This window comes from Cyclopterus lumpus, chromosome 21, assembly GCF_009769545.1.
Source record: "Cyclopterus lumpus isolate fCycLum1 chromosome 21, fCycLum1.pri, whole genome shotgun sequence".
In the NCBI taxonomy this organism is placed as follows: domain Eukaryota; kingdom Metazoa; phylum Chordata; class Actinopteri; order Perciformes; family Cyclopteridae; genus Cyclopterus; species Cyclopterus lumpus.
The window spans coordinates 21,146,847-21,163,831 of record NC_046986.1 but is presented as its reverse complement, the minus strand read 5'-3'; the positions used below and the strand labels follow the sequence as shown (position 1 = coordinate 21,163,831).

General features: G+C 43.9%; 2 protein-coding genes across 8 annotated transcripts in view; one reads left to right on the top strand and one right to left on the bottom strand.

Annotated features, from left to right (window-relative positions):
* usp9 (ubiquitin specific peptidase 9) overlaps positions 1–7,326 on the top strand; it is a 33,221-nt gene extending 25,895 nt beyond the window's left edge. For 5 of the 7 annotated variants that reach the window (XM_034561360.1, XM_034561365.1, XM_034561362.1 and 2 more), the window contains 11 exons: positions 617–740; positions 821–1,046; positions 1,212–1,341; positions 1,467–1,652; positions 1,958–2,178; positions 2,262–2,350; positions 2,461–2,617; positions 2,752–2,964; positions 3,403–3,432; positions 4,606–4,704; positions 5,009–7,326. In XM_034561360.1, the coding sequence (XP_034417251.1) occupies positions 617–740; positions 821–1,046; positions 1,212–1,341; positions 1,467–1,652; positions 1,958–2,178; positions 2,262–2,350; positions 2,461–2,617; positions 2,752–2,964; positions 3,403–3,432; positions 4,606–4,704; positions 5,009–5,338 (1,805 nt within the window). In that variant the 3' untranslated portion in view covers positions 5,339–7,326. The remainder of the gene's footprint in view (positions 1–616; positions 741–820; positions 1,047–1,211; positions 1,342–1,466; positions 1,653–1,957; positions 2,179–2,261; positions 2,351–2,460; positions 2,618–2,751; positions 2,965–3,402; positions 3,433–4,605; positions 4,705–5,008) is intronic. The other 2 variants (XM_034561366.1, XM_034561364.1) reach the window with 1 other exon arrangement.
* A 1,366-nt stretch (positions 7,327–8,692) lies between these two features.
* rpl8 (ribosomal protein L8) lies at positions 8,693–10,950 on the bottom strand. The gene is made up of 5 exons (XM_034561367.1): positions 10,764–10,950; positions 10,518–10,659; positions 9,959–10,177; positions 9,705–9,820; positions 8,693–8,890 (listed from the first exon to the last, which is right to left on the bottom strand). The coding sequence occupies exons 1-5, from the start codon at positions 10,899–10,901 to the stop codon at positions 8,732–8,734; spliced, it is 774 nt and encodes a 257-aa protein (XP_034417258.1). The 5' UTR covers positions 10,902–10,950; the 3' UTR covers positions 8,693–8,731.
* Between the last annotated feature and the right edge of the window lie 6,035 nt (positions 10,951–16,985).

Below are 16,985 nucleotides of genomic sequence, written 5' to 3'. Positions count from 1 at the left end.
TTTCAGCAGCAGCAAACCTATTGTTGTAAAATAGATTTATTTATTTTTTGGCCTCCTCTGAGCCTTCACTCTTCATCTTAGTTCATACTGGATTGAACAAGTACTGTCTTTCAGTGCCTTTTACGTCACTTCATGATGAGATGTAGATGTAGCACATTATTCGTGTCCTCCAGCACATTGGATTATGGGGTTAGGTGCTGACTGCTTTACTTTATACTTTAATGAGGTTTGCTTCTGTGAAGGCTTTGTAACATTTTATTTCTAGTCTACCAATTGGAGAGACCAAAGACAAATTAGACTTCCTTCAAAATAAACACCCTGAAAGTAAAGTCTGCTTTATAACCTCATTATGATTTTATTTCAAATCTGGAGGACAGAGCGAGAAAACAAAGAGGGAAGTGTGTCACGCTAACCCTCCGTCTGGGTAGTCCGTGTTTATGACGATCCAGTAATCTGATCCAACAGCTAGTTAAATATAGCTTTGTATGTTGATCTCTTGCTTAAGCGTCACAGATTGTCGGCTCATGTTAAGAGTACTTTATAAGCAAATTAACAGAATAATTGTCACTGTTTAGTTAATGGTTGCACTCTTTTTTTTCTTTTCTTTTTTAATCAGGACAAGACCATCTTCTGCCAGAGGCAGAGGAGATTGCTATGATAAGTGCTCAGCTGGCTGCTAGGTTCCTCTTCAGCACAGGTTTTCACACCAAGAAAGTAGTACGGGGTCCTGCCAGCGACTGGTAAGCGTCGCCTCTTGGGTTTTGTTTTTTGTTTCTCTGTCTTCCTCTCTGACCACATTTCCTTTGTCCTCCCCTCCTAGGTATGATGCCCTCTGCATCCTGCTGAGACACAGTAAGAATGTACGCTATTGGTTTGCACACAAGGTCCTGTTTGCTTACCCCAACCGGTTCTCGGAGTACCTGCTCGAGTGCCCGAGTGCCGAGGTCCGCGGCGCATTCGCCAAGCTCATAGTCTTCATCGCTCACTTCTCGCTGCAGGACGGCCCGTGTCCCTCCCCCACCGCCTCGCCCGGGCCCTCCACTCAGGTTGGTGCCTGACTTTGGCAGGGCATGTTTTTGGTTAGGGCTCTGGAAGATACCTGAAGCAGCTTGCGTCGCAGGTGATCACCGAGAGGTTTCTGGTCCTGTGCTTCTTGTTGTAACCCTGCTGCTTTGTGTCCGTTTTGTTTTTCCCCCATGTTTGTATATCAGGGCTCTGATAACCTCAGTCTAAGTGACCACCTGTTGAGAGCCGTACTCAACTTGCTCAGAAGAGAGGTGTCTGAACACGGCCGTCACCTGCAGCAGTACTTCAACCTCTTCGTCATGTATGCCAATCTGGGTAAGGAGCGCGCGGCACTCTGCCACGTACACCTGCTGCTCAGCAACTCGTACGAGCAAGGTTTCTGTAAAAATGGAATGAATAATTAGTTTGGCACTCAAAATTCTGCCCTCCCCCATTTGCAGGCCTGGCAGAAAAGACCCAGCTGTTGAAGCTGAACGTCCCTGCTACTTTCATGCTGGTCGCTCTGGACGAGGGTCCCGGCCCTCCCATCAAGTATCAGTACGCTGAGCTGGGCAAGCTCTACACCGTGGTCTCCCAGCTGGTTCGTTGCTGTGACGTCTCCTCGCGCATGCAGTCTTCCATTAATGGTGAGTTGTTTTTTTTAAATTTACTTTTCAGCCACTCAAAAAATTTGATAAGAACTCTGCAGATGTGAGCCAGTAATAAATCTGGCAGCAGAGTTGGAGCCCGATGACGATTTTCATCCTTTCTCAGGATCTAGTGACTGAGAAACCCGGCTCTCTGAGCCTCTGTATTGTGCAGGCAGAGCTTGGAGCTGAGGGCTTTCATTGACAGACAGAAGAAAACAACTATTTTGTTGCCTTTTTACTAACTACATGCAATTCAGAATATTTACTCTTAGTTCCCCCCGACCCCCATTTACCCTCTCCAGGTAACCCACCCCTCCCCAACCCGTACGGTGACACCAACCTGACGACCCCGGTGATGCCGGTGCAGCAGCTGGTGGCAGAGATCTTGTTCGTGAGGACCAGCTACGTGAAGAAGATCATCGAGGACTGCAGCAACTCAGAGGAGACGGTGAAGCTGCTCCGCTTCAGCTGCTGGGAGAACCCCCAGTTCTCCTCCACCGTGCTCAGTGAGCTGCTCTGGCAGGTAAATATTTCCGACCCACTAGAATTCTGCAGGCGGCTCACTTTGCACGTGTCCGCCAGACCTCAGACTTTATGTGTGTGCAGGTGGCATACTCCTACACCTATGAGCTGAGGCCTTACCTGGACTTGCTGCTACAGATCCTGCTCATCGAGGACTCTTGGCAGACACACAGGTAAGACCAATGGCTCTGTGTTTAAAGGACGATTACTGCATTGTTTACTTTTGGGGGGGGGGGGCCTTGATCCAAGTTTATATGTCTCCTTTCCCTGTTTGCTCGCACAGGATCCACAATGTGCTGAAGGGCATTCCCGATGACAGAGATGGGCTCTTTGACACCATCCAGCGCTCCAAGAACCACTACCAGAAACGGGCCTACCAGTGCATCAAGTGCATGGTGGCCCTCTTTAGCAACTGCTCGGTGGCTTACCAAATCCTACAGGTACACTAAGGGCCCGATGTAGCTCTCTCTCTCTCGCGTGTTCATGTTTTATTCTTTTCTGTCCACTATGAAAGTCAAATTTCCTGTTAAAACTGTGCCTCTTGCGTCACCGTTTCCTCCTTGTGCAAACACAGAGCAATGGTGACCTGAAACGGAAGTGGACGTGGGCAGTGGAGTGGTTGGGGGACGAGCTGGAGAGGAGGCCGTACACGGGGAACCCCCAGTACACCTACAACAACTGGTCCCCCCCAGTTCAGAGCAACGAGACCTCCAACGGCTATTTCCTGGAGCGTTCGCACAGCGCACGAATGACACTTGCCAAGGCCTGTGAACTTTGTCCCGAGGAGGTAAATGGCATTGACATTGTCCCCATCTCTCTCACACACACACACACACACACACACACACACACTACAATGCATGTTATACGTCATCCTCCACACTCAGTGGCGGTGCCCAGTGAGCCAAACTGTTAGTGGATAAAGCTGCGGGGCTGTAGGCACAATAAGTGGGAGAACATGCATACATTAAATATGTTTGAGTGAATTAAAAGATCTTGACATTGAGTAGATTAGTTGGAGCCATTAATTGTTTCCAACAAGCCATGTTAAACGTTACTTCCACCCTAAGCTATAGCTATGACTAAGTTTGATATGCTGAATATGTTGATTCATGGCTGCAGTTCACAATGCATAAAAAAATGTTATGTAAAATAAGTTGCTTGTATTTTTATGTTGACAAATCCAGTCAAGTGACACACTTCTCTTGTAATATTCCATACACAGCTCAAGTGTACTCAGGGAAGCCCGGGGAAGGTCAGTATTTCCAAGCACCACAACATAAAGGAAGGAAATGAAAACCAATCTTTTTTTCTTAAAGAAATCTGCAGAGAAATGATAAACAGTTGGCCAATGTTTAGATCACCAACACAGTGACTTTTAGTTAGAGTTGCACAATTTAGAGTTTCCTGTAGCTTAACAAGTGATCAGTGGTAGAGTCTAGAAGCATTGTGTCCTCATAGATTCTTCCCATTTTGTCAACTTTGAGCCATTTTCTTTTTGTACCCTTTTTTATTTAATATTTATATGCATTAATGTGATGCAAGTGTTGCGTAAATACAGGAAGTTTGAGTAAGGCTCCACAAACTGCCGAGCAGTTTTATGTCGTCAACGGTTTTCATGAGCAGTATATACCTTGATGTGTATAATTGTTGGTATGTTAACCTCTCAAACGATGTACACGTACATGGCGTGCTGGCAACACGCATTGTGACCAAAGATTAAAGACCAATTCAAAACTAAATTGCCGCCCTCCGTCCGGAGTAAAGGAACAGGTGGACAGGCTGCCGGTGAGGCGCCACTTAGAGTGCCGGGCACCAGGAGTCGTATAATGCAGCTGCACACAGCTGCTTGTCCGGCTGCCCGGACCCAGTGATTCGCCTAAAGCCACGTCACTGACATAGCTGGTCCTCCAGCTCAATCGAGTGCACTTAGTTATTTAAAAAAAAATGTTATTACAAATATTTGCTTCCTCCCCAACTCAAACGCCAGCATCTGATGGAAAGCTCTTAGCCTCATCTATTCTTCAGTGGTCAGTTAACATTTCAAATGTGAGGCGAGACTTGGTTCTACTATCGTAGCCTATATACTAAGTATTAATAGGCTCTTTTTGTCTAAAATTTTAAAAATCTCAAAGGCAGTAAAAATGTTTTGATTGATAATAGCTTGATGGATAAATAACACACACACACACACACAATTAAATTCCTATTAAAACCTAATTTACTCGCCAGCGTAACACAGTTGGCCTCTCCCCTCCCCCCAACACACGCACACAACCCCGGGAGTGTAACACTGCACTCACTGTTGCGTACACACTATCATTTCCTGCACGTGTTTTTTTTCTCCTATAAAAGCGTAGTCCTTTTTAAAAACTATTAGCCCAGTTGAAATGTAATTTGCGATAATGTCTATCTCGTGTCTGCTTAGGAGCCGGACGAACAGGAAGCGCCGGACGATCAGGACTCGTCACCTCCCGAGGACACCTCCCTGTACCCGCACTCTCCTGGAACCACACAGTTTCAGCAGGTAGCGTGTCAGGGCTCCCGCTCGCCGCCTGGCGCCCTAATGGCAGGCGGCGGTTGCGGAAGCGCTTTCTGGTTGCTTTCCTCCCTCGTGGGCTTTTTGGGGTTGTTGTGTTTACTGTTAGCTTCTTTAGATCTCTCCATGGCCAAAAGATATTATTTGAGGATTTATTTTTGTTTTTTTAAGTTTTAATACAGTATTTGTTAGTATTATTAGTTAATTCGTCACATTAGGTTAATTACATTTTAGGTTGCGTTTTAATGTATTTAATTCAACTGTTGTGTTTTTACTTCCGCCCCCCGAACAGAACAACCACCCCCATGGACAGCCGTACACCGGGCCTGCTGCGCAGCACATGAACAACCCTCAGCGTCCTGGTCCTGCCTCTGCCCCGACTCCGGGCCCCACCCAGACCTCTCCATCCCCATCCCCTGGCCCTGGTCCGACTCCCGGTCCAGGCCCGCGAGCACAAGAGAACTGGGAGAGCTCCGAGGAGGTCGCTCAGGCCCCGACCGAGACCCCGACCCTGGTCCCGACCGAGGCCCCGACCCAGGTTCCGGTGCAGGCCCCGGCGCAGGCCCCGGCCCCCACACCCTCCACCTCCACGACCCCAGCGCCTGCCCCACCTAAGGAGTAACGGCCCCTCTCTCCTCTTCTGCTGTGCCTCAAGCATCCATCGTCCCGCTCTCCTTCCTCTCATCCTTCGGTCAACAGAGAGCTCTTTGTCGCGCCCCTCTTTCTCTCTCTTTCGCCCCTCTCCCTCTCTCCCCCCCTCTCTCTCCTCTCTCGCTCTCTCCCTCTCTCTCCCCATCTCTCCTTCCTCTCTCTCCTCTCTCTCCTTTCTCTCCCTCTCTCTCTGGCCCCAGGGCAGTGCAGAGCCAGGGCTCCCAGCCTCCTATCTCCCGTTGGCCTCTAGGCGGCGCTCTCCCCTGGCCTGGGGCTGCCTGGCCCGTCGACAGGGGCCTGCTGAGGGGAGTGGACAAGAGTTCTACTAAAGAAAAACCGATTACCCGGAGCTGACGATGAAAAGGTGTACATAGTATGTTAATGTTTCTGACTGTTCAGATCCCCCGGTAGCATAACTCTGTGTGGTTTGCTCTTGGGAGATGTCGCAGATAATATGGAGAAAAAAAAAACACAAAAAACAAAATGGATATTATAAATAAGAAAAATGCCCAAAAAAAACTGTAAGAAGACAACGACTCCTCTTTGTTTTATCACCCATGCTCAGCAGTAAAGTTTGTTCTGCCATCGGACAGTTAACTGGTCATTCAACTGTAGAAGGACGCATTGTTATTATCATAATTATATTATTATTATTCTTAAGCTCCTTGGCAACCTTATGACCCATGCCAAATCAACTCACGAGCTGTGGTTGGTTTTAGTGTGAGATGTGGAATGGTTGGGTGGACTTTTACGGTGTTTTGGTTGATGTGAAAAAGCAGTGATGCAACATTGTTCTGAAACTCATTGCCTTTCTTTTTTTGTTTTATTTGTTTTATTTTTTTCTTTCTGGTAATTAATTCAATCCTTTTTGAAGCTCTAGTTAATATGCTGTAACATTTAGCATGGCTTCTCACCAGAATAGTGTAGCTCAAGGGAAGACTTGTGATCATAACAACCTAAAGCTGTTCTTAATCCACATCTCAAGAGGGGTGTTGTTACCCTTAGGTGTTTTTTTTCTTTTCTGTTTTTTTCTTTTCTTTTTTCTACTCATCTACCCTATCTACAATGAGGGTGATATTTTGAACCAATGTATGAATAAGTGGCTTTTCAATTGCACATTATAATCCTCCAACTTCAACATTTGGCAGTCCGTTTTTTGGGGGGTTTCTTTTGGCGGGATAGACGGCTTGGCTTTCATCGTTAGGAATTCTGAAAAATGAAACACATATGCAACAGAAGCGCTGCACCGGGCCGTCCCGGTGTGTAATAGACTGTGTGGTTTGCTTCTGTCTCTTCAATAGAGCCTAGTCGTAGACAGACTTGTTGGCCGGTCGGCCGCCTCTTCTGCCGTGGAGCCGGTCCGGCGTCTCGGCCGTGTACGGGGCTGATCCCGGGGGAGACCCTCGCCCCCCCGGGCTCCACGGAGAACAGGTCCCACAGCAGGGTTGTTCCGTAAGAATAGCGGCTGGTTAGTCATGTTGCAACTTGAGCTAATTTGTAATTCTGTAGGAGTAAAAGGTAAACATCAGTAAATACTGTATTTAATTGGTAACTTGAATGCATGTATTTTTTTTTTTTTTGGGAATTCTTTCTTTCTTTTCTTTTTTTTTTGTTGTCTAAAACATACCAAATACTCCTGCAAATGAAAATATTCTGCCCATCGTATTATATTTAAATATTTTGCTCTTATTTTATAGAATTTATTTTGTTGTATTTCACAAAAAAAATAGAATTTGATTTAAGAGGAACATTTTTGTCCTTGTGTTATTTTTAAAGGAGATATTGACTGTACAGAGTTCTGCGCCCTGTTTTTTGCCGACTTTTGTTTTGGCCATGGTGTGACGTTGAATTCTGGAGCTACAGTCGCGATGTGGACTTTCACTTTGTGAGGTTTTTTGTGCACAGAAATATAACAAAAAAAGCATTGCGCCCTTAGCAAATAAAGAACATGGAATCTTGCCCGTGTCTCATTTTTACTTGTGGCCAACGACCGGCAAACATCTGCCGAGCAACACCAGAGTTCATCCAGAAAACATGCAATTATACACGCACAAGCAGCTGACTTTTTTATTTATTTTTTTGTACCAAGTTTGGAAGTTGTGTGTGTGTGGTTTGTTGTTTCTGCATCTGACAATTTGGGATGAGGTCATTAGGTAGACCAAGCTAAAACTAATGCAGTTGAATACTCTGTTTTGGAGGATGTAGTTTGTGCTCCAGTTGAACTCATTTATCAGACCTCACAGGAATGACTAATGTACTTCAGTTCAGCAGCGCTACAAACGACATCCTCTAACAAGGTTCAACACTTTTCCAAGTGCTTAAGAACCGAACATGACTCATGAAGGTCGGATATATTGCAGTACTGTTAGTTGGCTATGGCCGCTAGTTTTAGCTTGGTGTACCTAATAAAGTGGTTGAGTGTTGCGTCATTTGAGTTTCTGTAAATGTGACTGTAAACCAGCCTGCAAGCTTTGAACTCGGGGACATCAACCCTGCAATACATCCTTTGGAAGCTGTACCTGCCACTGTTGTATTATGGGAAATGTAGGAAGCGCCATTTCTGGAGTTCAACACGCAGCTACTACGAATCTAAAGTCAAGATATCTGCTTCAGCTGTGACTTGTTTTTGTTTTGAAAGGTCATCTTTGGAGTGCCTCAGCATTATAGATGACACATCTTTCGTTCAACTCGAGGGAGGTGGGGCACCCTTCAAGAAAATATGTAATGCTTCCTGCATGTCTCAAATGAAAACAATCCCCTCACTGAGTGGGTCACAGAAACATGCAATTGAAAAGCATATCCAAATACTTTGGAAGGTCTGCCTTATCAAATCAGCATTGGCACGAGGGCTGACAGCTGTCGTGATACAGGACCCGCCCTCAGACCAGTTTAAATATTTGTGTAAGAAATCCTCCCTAAATATTCCTTCACGAGGCTAGTTTGGTTTAGTAATAAAAAATAATAAAAGGTTAAGTCCTGTATCAGTCTATGCTGTATGTACCAATACTCAGTACGATTACCTGCTGTAACAGCAGTTTGTTTGGTTTTCCAGTTCAATGTAAAATATATAGCCCTGAACAGCCAAAAAAACAACCTATGTTTCATATAACAACTGTAAATAAATCCTTTTGTCCATCTGGAAGCAGAAATGTGTTTTTTTGTGTTCTGCAAACATTTTGACTAGACTAGTTTCCGATAACATTTACAATAGCTGGATTGAACCAGCGTTCAATTACTTTCATAATTCACAGCCACACAATACGATGACGTTTGGAGTGAAGGCTTATTGTCAGCTTATGGACCTGGAAATTAAAAAAAGGGAACAGATTTTTGAACACTTTTTTTATTATTAAGAAAGTCAGATTTAGTTCTCCTTCTCCTGGACGGTCTTTGTTCCACGCAGTCTGCCAGTACGACGGGCAGCGATGAGACCGACCTTGCGACCAGCAGGTGCATCCCTCCTGATCGTTGAGGGTTTGCCAATATGCTGGTGGTTACCACCACCGAAGGGATGCTCAACGGGCTGCAGAGGGAAAAGAAGGGACGTCAGTCAGAGGAACCATCATTTGTTATTGCAGTTGCATCCTCATCGAGCAAGAGAATAAAACTTCCTATTCATTTTAATACTGTACTTTCGTTTCCAGACTGCAGCTCTACAGAGATTGTGCATTAATTACATTAGCTGCAGAAACCCAGAGCCAAACAAGCTTCCATTTAGTGAGTCCCATTTTTAAAACAGTCAAAGTGCTTCACATGGAGACAGATTTGGACTCAGAAGGGTTAAACCAGCACCATCCAATTAAGAAAAAACATGATTCTAGTCAAGACCACAGCCTCATGTCAGCACCTCTTCCACAGACGAGCAGTCTGACCGTGCAGCTGAACCAGCTCACACCTCTACAGGCACTGAAAATATGCTCGATTTAACATTCGCAACATCTGAAAACGTCTAAGATAAAAATGTACAGGTTCCCAAGAGCCATTGAGAACTTGTGTGCCATATAATAAATCACGAGATGTTAAAGCTTACACCTTGTAAGACAGTGAAACATCCCTTTCTCCACCCTGAGGTTTCTTTTCAACTTTTCTCCAGATACACTGCAGAACTTGGCCGATGAATAAAGCCGTTTGATGGGAGCAACGCAACCAACTCAAATTCCAGCGATAGCAGAATATAAACCAAATGAGTTTATAAGCGCACCCACTAAAATCAAGATTGCCACCAGTCTACATGTCACCTCTCACTTCAGTCTGCTGTTCCTCCTGTCGACTTCATAAAATCAGTGGTACCTGGTTTGCAGCATAAACATAATTGTAGTGTGCTCGTGTTCACTTACGTTCATAGCCACACCACGGACACGTGGCCAGCAGTTCCTCTTGGCCTTGTACTTGTGGTAGGCACGACCAGCCTTCAGGATGGGCTTGTCAATACGACCACCTCCGGCAACCACACCTGTAACAAACAGGGCAGAATTTGCACCGATACACTCATACCCTTCAGTTCAAAACATCAAATCTGCTGATTTACACAGTGATGACAAAGTGTCAACAAGGAAACATTAGCACCACAAGACACATGGAGGATCCTTACCGACAACAGCTCTGTTGGCAGAGGAGATCACTTTCTTGGAGCCTGAGGGCAGCTTGACTCTGGACTTCCTGGTCTCGGGGTTGTGGGAGATGACTGTGGCGTAGTTTCCTGACGCGCGGGCCAGCTTGCCTCTGTCACCGGGCTTCTCCTCCAGACAGCAGATGATGGTTCCCTCGGGCATTGTGCCAACGGGCAGGACGTTGCCAATGTTCAGCTGAGCTGTGGGATAAAAAGATAAATAGTAAAAAGGCACATGCTTCACATTGAAGCAACACACACCCTTCCATGCAACGCAAGTAAGGATGTTTATTGTCAACGTGACCTCAATTTCACCAGTTTACAAGAACCCGCTGTGTCGGTATTCTAACAATCCAGTCACACAACCTTGAAAGGGTGTTCGGAGCAATCGGCTAAATCCATCACTTGATGGCGTACAAGCGATACAACTGCAGACACATTAGAACCACGTTGGGTCAAATGTGAGCGCTGGGACGGCGCGTTAGTTCGAACCAGTCGGGGCTTCATCTGATCTAGGAGAGTCCACTACTAACCCTCTTACCCTTCTTGCCGCAGTAGATGAACTGTCCAGTGTGGATGCCCTCAGCAGCAATGAAGAGCTCTGTCCTCTTCTTGAAGCGGTATGGGTCACGGAAAGCCACTTTGGCCAGGGGAGCGCCACGGCCAGGGTCATGGATGATGTCCTGAGAGAGAGAGAGAGAGCACGTCAGTCTGCATTCACTGACAAGTTGGACGACTTAAAAAAAATAATAATAAAAACTTGTTCCGAGTGCGCAGCCAGCTTTACCTTCACGATCCCCTTGATGTAGCCATGGCGTTCGGCGAAGTCGATGTGACGGAGTTTAGCGGCACCTTTCCTGTGATGGATGTGGGCTTTGAATACGGAGCCCGCACCTTTTCTCTGTCCCCTGATCACACGTCCCATCGTGTACTGAAACAGGACAAGACGGGTTATTCACCAGCCGAGCATGCGAGCGCTAACTGAGGCCTGTGGCTAATCACTGCCTTCATTAAAACACATTCCCCTTTCTGGAGCTACGGTTGATAGGCAGCCATGACAGCGGTCTGCTCAGCCGCAGCGAGGAGCCGCGTTGACCTAAAGTTATAAACTAAACACGGAGAAGCTTTGCTCCTGCGCAGTGAGCTAGCCGCCGTGACGTGTGTGCTAACGGCCACAGCGGAACATCGTTTGACGGTAACGGCGCCACTTTAGGAGCAGTTATAACGCTTTAAATTATATTTAGTGTGTCCACGCGGCTCACTTTAGAAGATAACACGTATATCCGGCCCGCTTGGAGCGGCTACCGGCCTCTGAGCAGCTAAACCCCGCCGTCACGGCACCATGTTATCACCGAGCTACTGGGAACCACAAATAAATGCTCCCGAACACGTCCGTCACTAAAATACTCAGTATAACTTATTCTTATACATATAGCGAATATTTAGAAGTGTGGTATTACAGTGGATGAACACACAAAAACACGATATAGATAGATTTTACGAAGGCAATCGGATTGTGGGTGTCATACCTAAACTCCGTTGACGGAAAGAGGAAGTGCGAGGGGAAAAGCGGAGGTTTTCTTCCGGAGAAATCACCGCGGTGTCTGACGGGAGTTGTAGGCAGATAGACATATCCGTGTAGGGAAAGCACGTTCTGAACTTATTAGACGACCTATTTCCTCAAAAGTTGAAAAATAAAATAATACGGTTTAGTATGTCTTTTTAAATGTTTTTCTTAATTTGAAGGCGACCCCTGTAGACTACATTTAGTAAGATGAACTCCTGCCTTGTGTCAAAAGATTTGTGTAGAAAAATTACATTCTGCCTTTTGACATTTCTCCCTTTTTTGTTTATGGATCATTTAATCTATGATCATTATTATGGGAAAAGTAGCTATAGTAAGTGGAGAAATAGTAAGCCCTTCTTTCATTGGTTTTTAAGTGAAATTAAATTATACATTTCTATACATCATTTTATATAAATCCTCTTTATTCTTTTCATTTATTTTGATAATGCTCGTATTGTATTTTATGTATTTATTCTCCAACTCTAACTTGAAAGTATTACTGTACAGTGGAACCTGCCTACTTTTCCTTTTCCAAATTAACATAACTGTAAATGCAACAAGATAATAGCATATTAAAATGTATATCTTTAAACCATAATTGTTCAATACAACAGAGGTGTTACATGAAAATTGGCTTAAAGATTGATTTTCACTTTTCTTTTAAAGCCGTCGGAGATTAAACTAAGTGCATGGACACGTTACGAAACGTAAAGTCTCCACACCTTACTTGACATATCATTAATACAATATTTATTGCACCTATTCTTATCATCATACTCTACTATGAACATGTGCATCCTCCTTTTCCAGTGTTTTTGCACACTCCACTCTCTTAAACATGGTACATCTCTTTTCATTTTTAAACAGTTATACTTTACTCTTTTATTGTAAATTTCCATTATATATTTAAGAATCTTATCTTGCAGTGCTGTTTATTAAAATGTTCTCTTACTGTGTTTATCGTGCCCACAAAGCACTAAAATACCAAGGCCATTAAGTTCTGAAAAGATTTATAAATCGCATATAAACCTGATTCTGAAGTAAAGTGAACTACCAGAAACGGCAGAATGTGTGCTTGTTTATATATTAGAAAATATGGAAGAAATATAATGATTAGGACCCACAGGAACATGTTTAAAGAGCATACTGGGGGTAATATGGTGGGAGTGGAAGAAGCAGAAGACGTTTGGTGGGTTACCATAAGAGTCCAGGACCCTGTAGGAGGTAACCAACTCCAAAAGATGGCAGTAATGCAACACTAAAGAGAGCAAAGGAGCGACAGGGGAACCAACTACTGTCAGGCCGAGGAGTGTGTTGGGAATTGTAATAAGTATATAGATGGACAAAATATGTAAGAAGATCTCAGGAAAATTGGAAGTCAGGATCTTAAAATAAAAACACGATAGTAGCCGTGAGTTGGATTTTGGTGTTCATCAGACAAACAGGATTAATGGTCTGGATTCAATCTCTTTGTTCCACATGGTACTGCCAGAACTAGTACGTCATAGAATGCAGTTTTTTTTATTATTTTAAGCTGATTGTGAGTCACAAAACTAGGGGGGGCTCGCTTTAGTTTTCACTAAATGCAATAAGAGTTTAAGTAGCTTCAGACTTCTTCTCTGACTCTTATGATGGAGCTGCAATTATCTTTCAGAATTTTTAACAGAGATGTGGGGGGTTTATTCTTCCACAGGAGATACATGATGTCAAGAGTGTATTTTCTTAAAGAATCTCCAGCCATGCTAGCGGCTCCTGTGAGTCATCAGTCAACCTAAGCTGCATGCCTTTGGACTGTGGGGGGAAGCCGGAGAACCCAGAGAGAAGACACAACTCCACACAGGAGGCCCGTCTAGCCCGGGATTCCCTCGGAAAGAGTTCCTAAAATATTCTGTATAGTGTTTATTACTATATCCTTGGAGAGTGGCATGTTAACTTTGTACCTTCCAAAAGTCTAAATTCAGAGATGACTTCAACCTGCTTGTCGCGCCTTCAGAAGATTTTTTAAATTTTTTTCCCAAGGAGAGATTTCAGTGTTTTATCATCTCTAATGTGTAATGAGTTGAGCTCAGACTTCTGGGTGTTTCCTTTCACCACAGAAGAAGAAAAGGTGTTAAGCAACAGATGGTTCCCCCCCTGAGATCAGAGCGTCCCGCAGGAGGAAGAACACTGCTGTGATTAATGAGCGAGCACACACACACACACACACACACACACACACACACACACACACAAAGGGCTGACACTGCAGGTGATAAATATGTGGTTCAGGTATTATGATGTTGTATTGTTTTATACAGTCCCCTGGTACAACATGCATATTGCACATACACTCGCACAGTTTTTGTGCTATGCTTTATCCTTTTATTCTTTTCTTTCGAATACGCAGCTGTGCAGGTTTGTATTCCTGTGACGACACATATTTCAGTCTGATAAAGATGCTCCGATTGATCACAACTGGTCGATATTTCTTTAATGACTTCGTCTGCGTTCTTCCTGGATGTTATAGTCATTTTTGAGTTTTTTTCCTATTTTTTTTCTCCTGTTATTATGTATTATTATTTTTTTATTCTCCTGTAGCAAGTGGTCCAAAAGTGAGACATGAGTTTGAAATCAGATCAAGAAAAAGAATCAAGAGGATCCAACATCACTGTTCTTACCTCCGTGTGAAGATGTGACACCTGTGTGCAGCACTGTGGGCAAATAGCAGTTAAGCTAACGGTAAAGCTGACCACGTTAGCCACGGATGCTAAATGATAATGTCTTACCTTGACAGCCTCTTTAGATAACTCAGTGTTATTTATAATCCGTGATAAGAAAATAGATTATGAACATCATTAAACTTAATTTACAAATAATTTCCCACAAGCAGTGTTTTCTTCAAAAACAACAATCGGGTTCTCGGTTGCGCTGTTGTGGAGTACAGCAGCCTCCTGATGAGGCTGTTGTCTTGACCATGCTGGGACTCCAAATGCAGGCAGGTTGTATTTTTACGGCTGGCGTAACAAAAAGAAGGGCTGGCTGCATGTGTTGACATGTGACAGCAAGAGATTGTTTTTCTTCTTCTGAATAAATGATCATTAAAGCTTCCAGCTTCTTGGCAGTAAAACACACACAGCTGGTACTGTTACTCCAGATACACCAAGCGTGGGATGTTGAGAGTGGTACTTGTGTAACTGACAGGAGCTTATATCCTGTGACCTTTGACCTCTGATTGTAGCTGCTGCCCTGTGCTCCTACAGAGACATTTCCCGAATTCTTTTTTACTCACATTATCAATTTGTTTAGATTGACTGTTTTCAGCTCCATGCAGTAAAGATTAAAGATCATTTTTAACTCCTCTTTAACAAGTACCGACCTCAGTGAGAATTAGTAAGAGTGGCTGTGATCAGATGGACAACCAGAGTAATGTGAAAGGGTGACAACCAAACAGAGAATTATCACCCGACTCATCCACTCAGCTAATGTTTTTTTATCCAGTCTCACCGCTTTCATGAAAAAGGTTTCACAACCCACTGTACATTACCTGCTCAGCACCAAACATGCAGACGGTCACAGTCAGCGACTATCTGGTGAACATCGTGGAGCATTAAGCAGCTAAAGAGACGGATATTTACCTCAGGTGTTGGTGGAGACCAAAAATAGAGCAAAAATGAGTGAATTTCACTATATCTATCGAACCCAACTAATGATAATAATCGTGTTGCTCTCTGTGTGTGCTGGATGGGTAAATAGGGTGCTTCAGGCATGAGTCCTAAAACCCAGAAATGAGTGAGCATGAGGTTTTTTAAATGGGCTTAAGTCAGATGCCTGAAATAAGGTCTGTGGTTAACGCAAGCTAACAAGGTTTGAATGTTTTTTCTATAACATAAACTGTCATGAAATGCTCCTCTGCTCCTCCTTTGAAGCTTTAATGTGTAAACACTGGTCCGTCGTGGTGGTGACGTGAAGTCTTTATAGCACAACGTTTACCCACAAGTTGGCAAAAAAATAAATGACGACAGGTTTAAACGTTGGAGAACAGCTTACGCCACTACATTTAAAGAGTTCATTAATGGTGGACACGAGCCGCCCAGTTCACATCTGTTTTGGCATTCACCGGCCTGCTCATCCTCATCTGTGTCTGCTGCTCATCGTCTGTAGAGCATGTAACAAAGTGAAGTGAACAAAGGGGAACGTAAACTGCAGAGTCACACACTTATCCCCAAAATGTGTGAATGTGTATGAATGTTAGTTACTGCTGATGTGCAGGTGGAACCTTAGCCCCTCCCATCAGGGTGTGAATGGGTGAATGATGTCATAGTGTTAAAGCACTTAGAGTGGTCGGAAGACTAGAAAAGCGCTCTAAAAGTACAGGTCCATTTAAAGGGAGAAGCTGCTGTGGTGACCTCTGACCCTTGACCTTCCAGTGGTGGAACTACCTTTGAACTCTGCAAAAAGGAAACTGCCGAGGGCTGCAGATGTGACAACGGAGCTCCATTCTGCTGTCCAACAAGTTAACGCTGCACCGTCTGTGTGTGTGTGTGTGTGTGTGTGTGTGTGTGTGTGTGTGTGTGTGTGTTTGTTAGCCTCCTCATCATTAATACAGTAGCTTTGTCAGATCTGGGACAAAACAGAACAATAGAGCTGAAACACCAACAACACACAGACTGTTCTGTATATTTTACTGTTTCTGTTGCAGGAAAAACAAAAAGGTCCTGTTTCCTGTCCTGTTTCTCTCAGATCTAACCAGAATATGGGTTTCTGCTCCACTCCTCCTGCAACTCGTTGAACATTATTCACAACAAATGTAAGCATGACTTGTCTATTCGAACATGGACGATTTCCTTCTTGGATGTTATATATATGGAGATCTCAACAGCTCGCATAAATGGTGCATCAGAAAAGACTTTGGACACTTGGGTCAACATTGCTGATTCTTTGAAAAATATGCTGTAGATGTGTGCTATAGCCCCTTACTTCTATTTGCACATGTGTTTGGTCCCTGTCAATGTTATTTGTTTGTCTGTCTGTCTCTTGTGTTGTGTGTATATTTATGTCCCCCCCTCATCTTTCCTCTCTGTTTTATGGTTCTGAGAGACTCCTTTTGTCTCAGCATATTGTTTATAATTTGAAAGGGCACCATGTCTTGGTGTTCCGCCATCCTGTGTGATTATGCTAAATAAAAACATTTGATCGCAAAAAAAACAAAAACAAATGTAAGCATGAGTCTAATTTGAGATCAAATAAATATCCTTTACTTAAGAGGAAGTAGCAATATATGTAAAAATACTCCATTAGAAATAAAGGTCTTCCATTAAAATGTGTACTCACAATCCAGCAGTGGTGGAAGAAGTACTCACTTCAGTAAAAGTAGTAATACCACAGTGCAGAAGTATAAATCATACTAAAGGGAACTGTGTATGTAGGGGCATATATTGGCAAAATTGGAATTTAATATTCATA

Bases quoted from the DNA above. Each gene is read 5' to 3' on its own strand.
- rpl8 (XM_034561367.1), bottom strand. From the start codon at position 10,901: ATGGGACGTGTGATCAGGGGACAGAGAAAAGGTGCGGGCTCCGTATTC. The intron at 9,821-9,958 runs GTAAGGATCCTC...TGTTTGTTACAG, and splicing joins TGCCAACAGAGCTGTTGTCG to GTGTGGTTGCCGGAGGTGGT. The intron at 8,891-9,704 runs GTAAGTGAACAC...TTCCCTCTGCAG, and splicing joins TCCGTGGTGTGGCTATGAAC to CCCGTTGAGCATCCCTTCGG.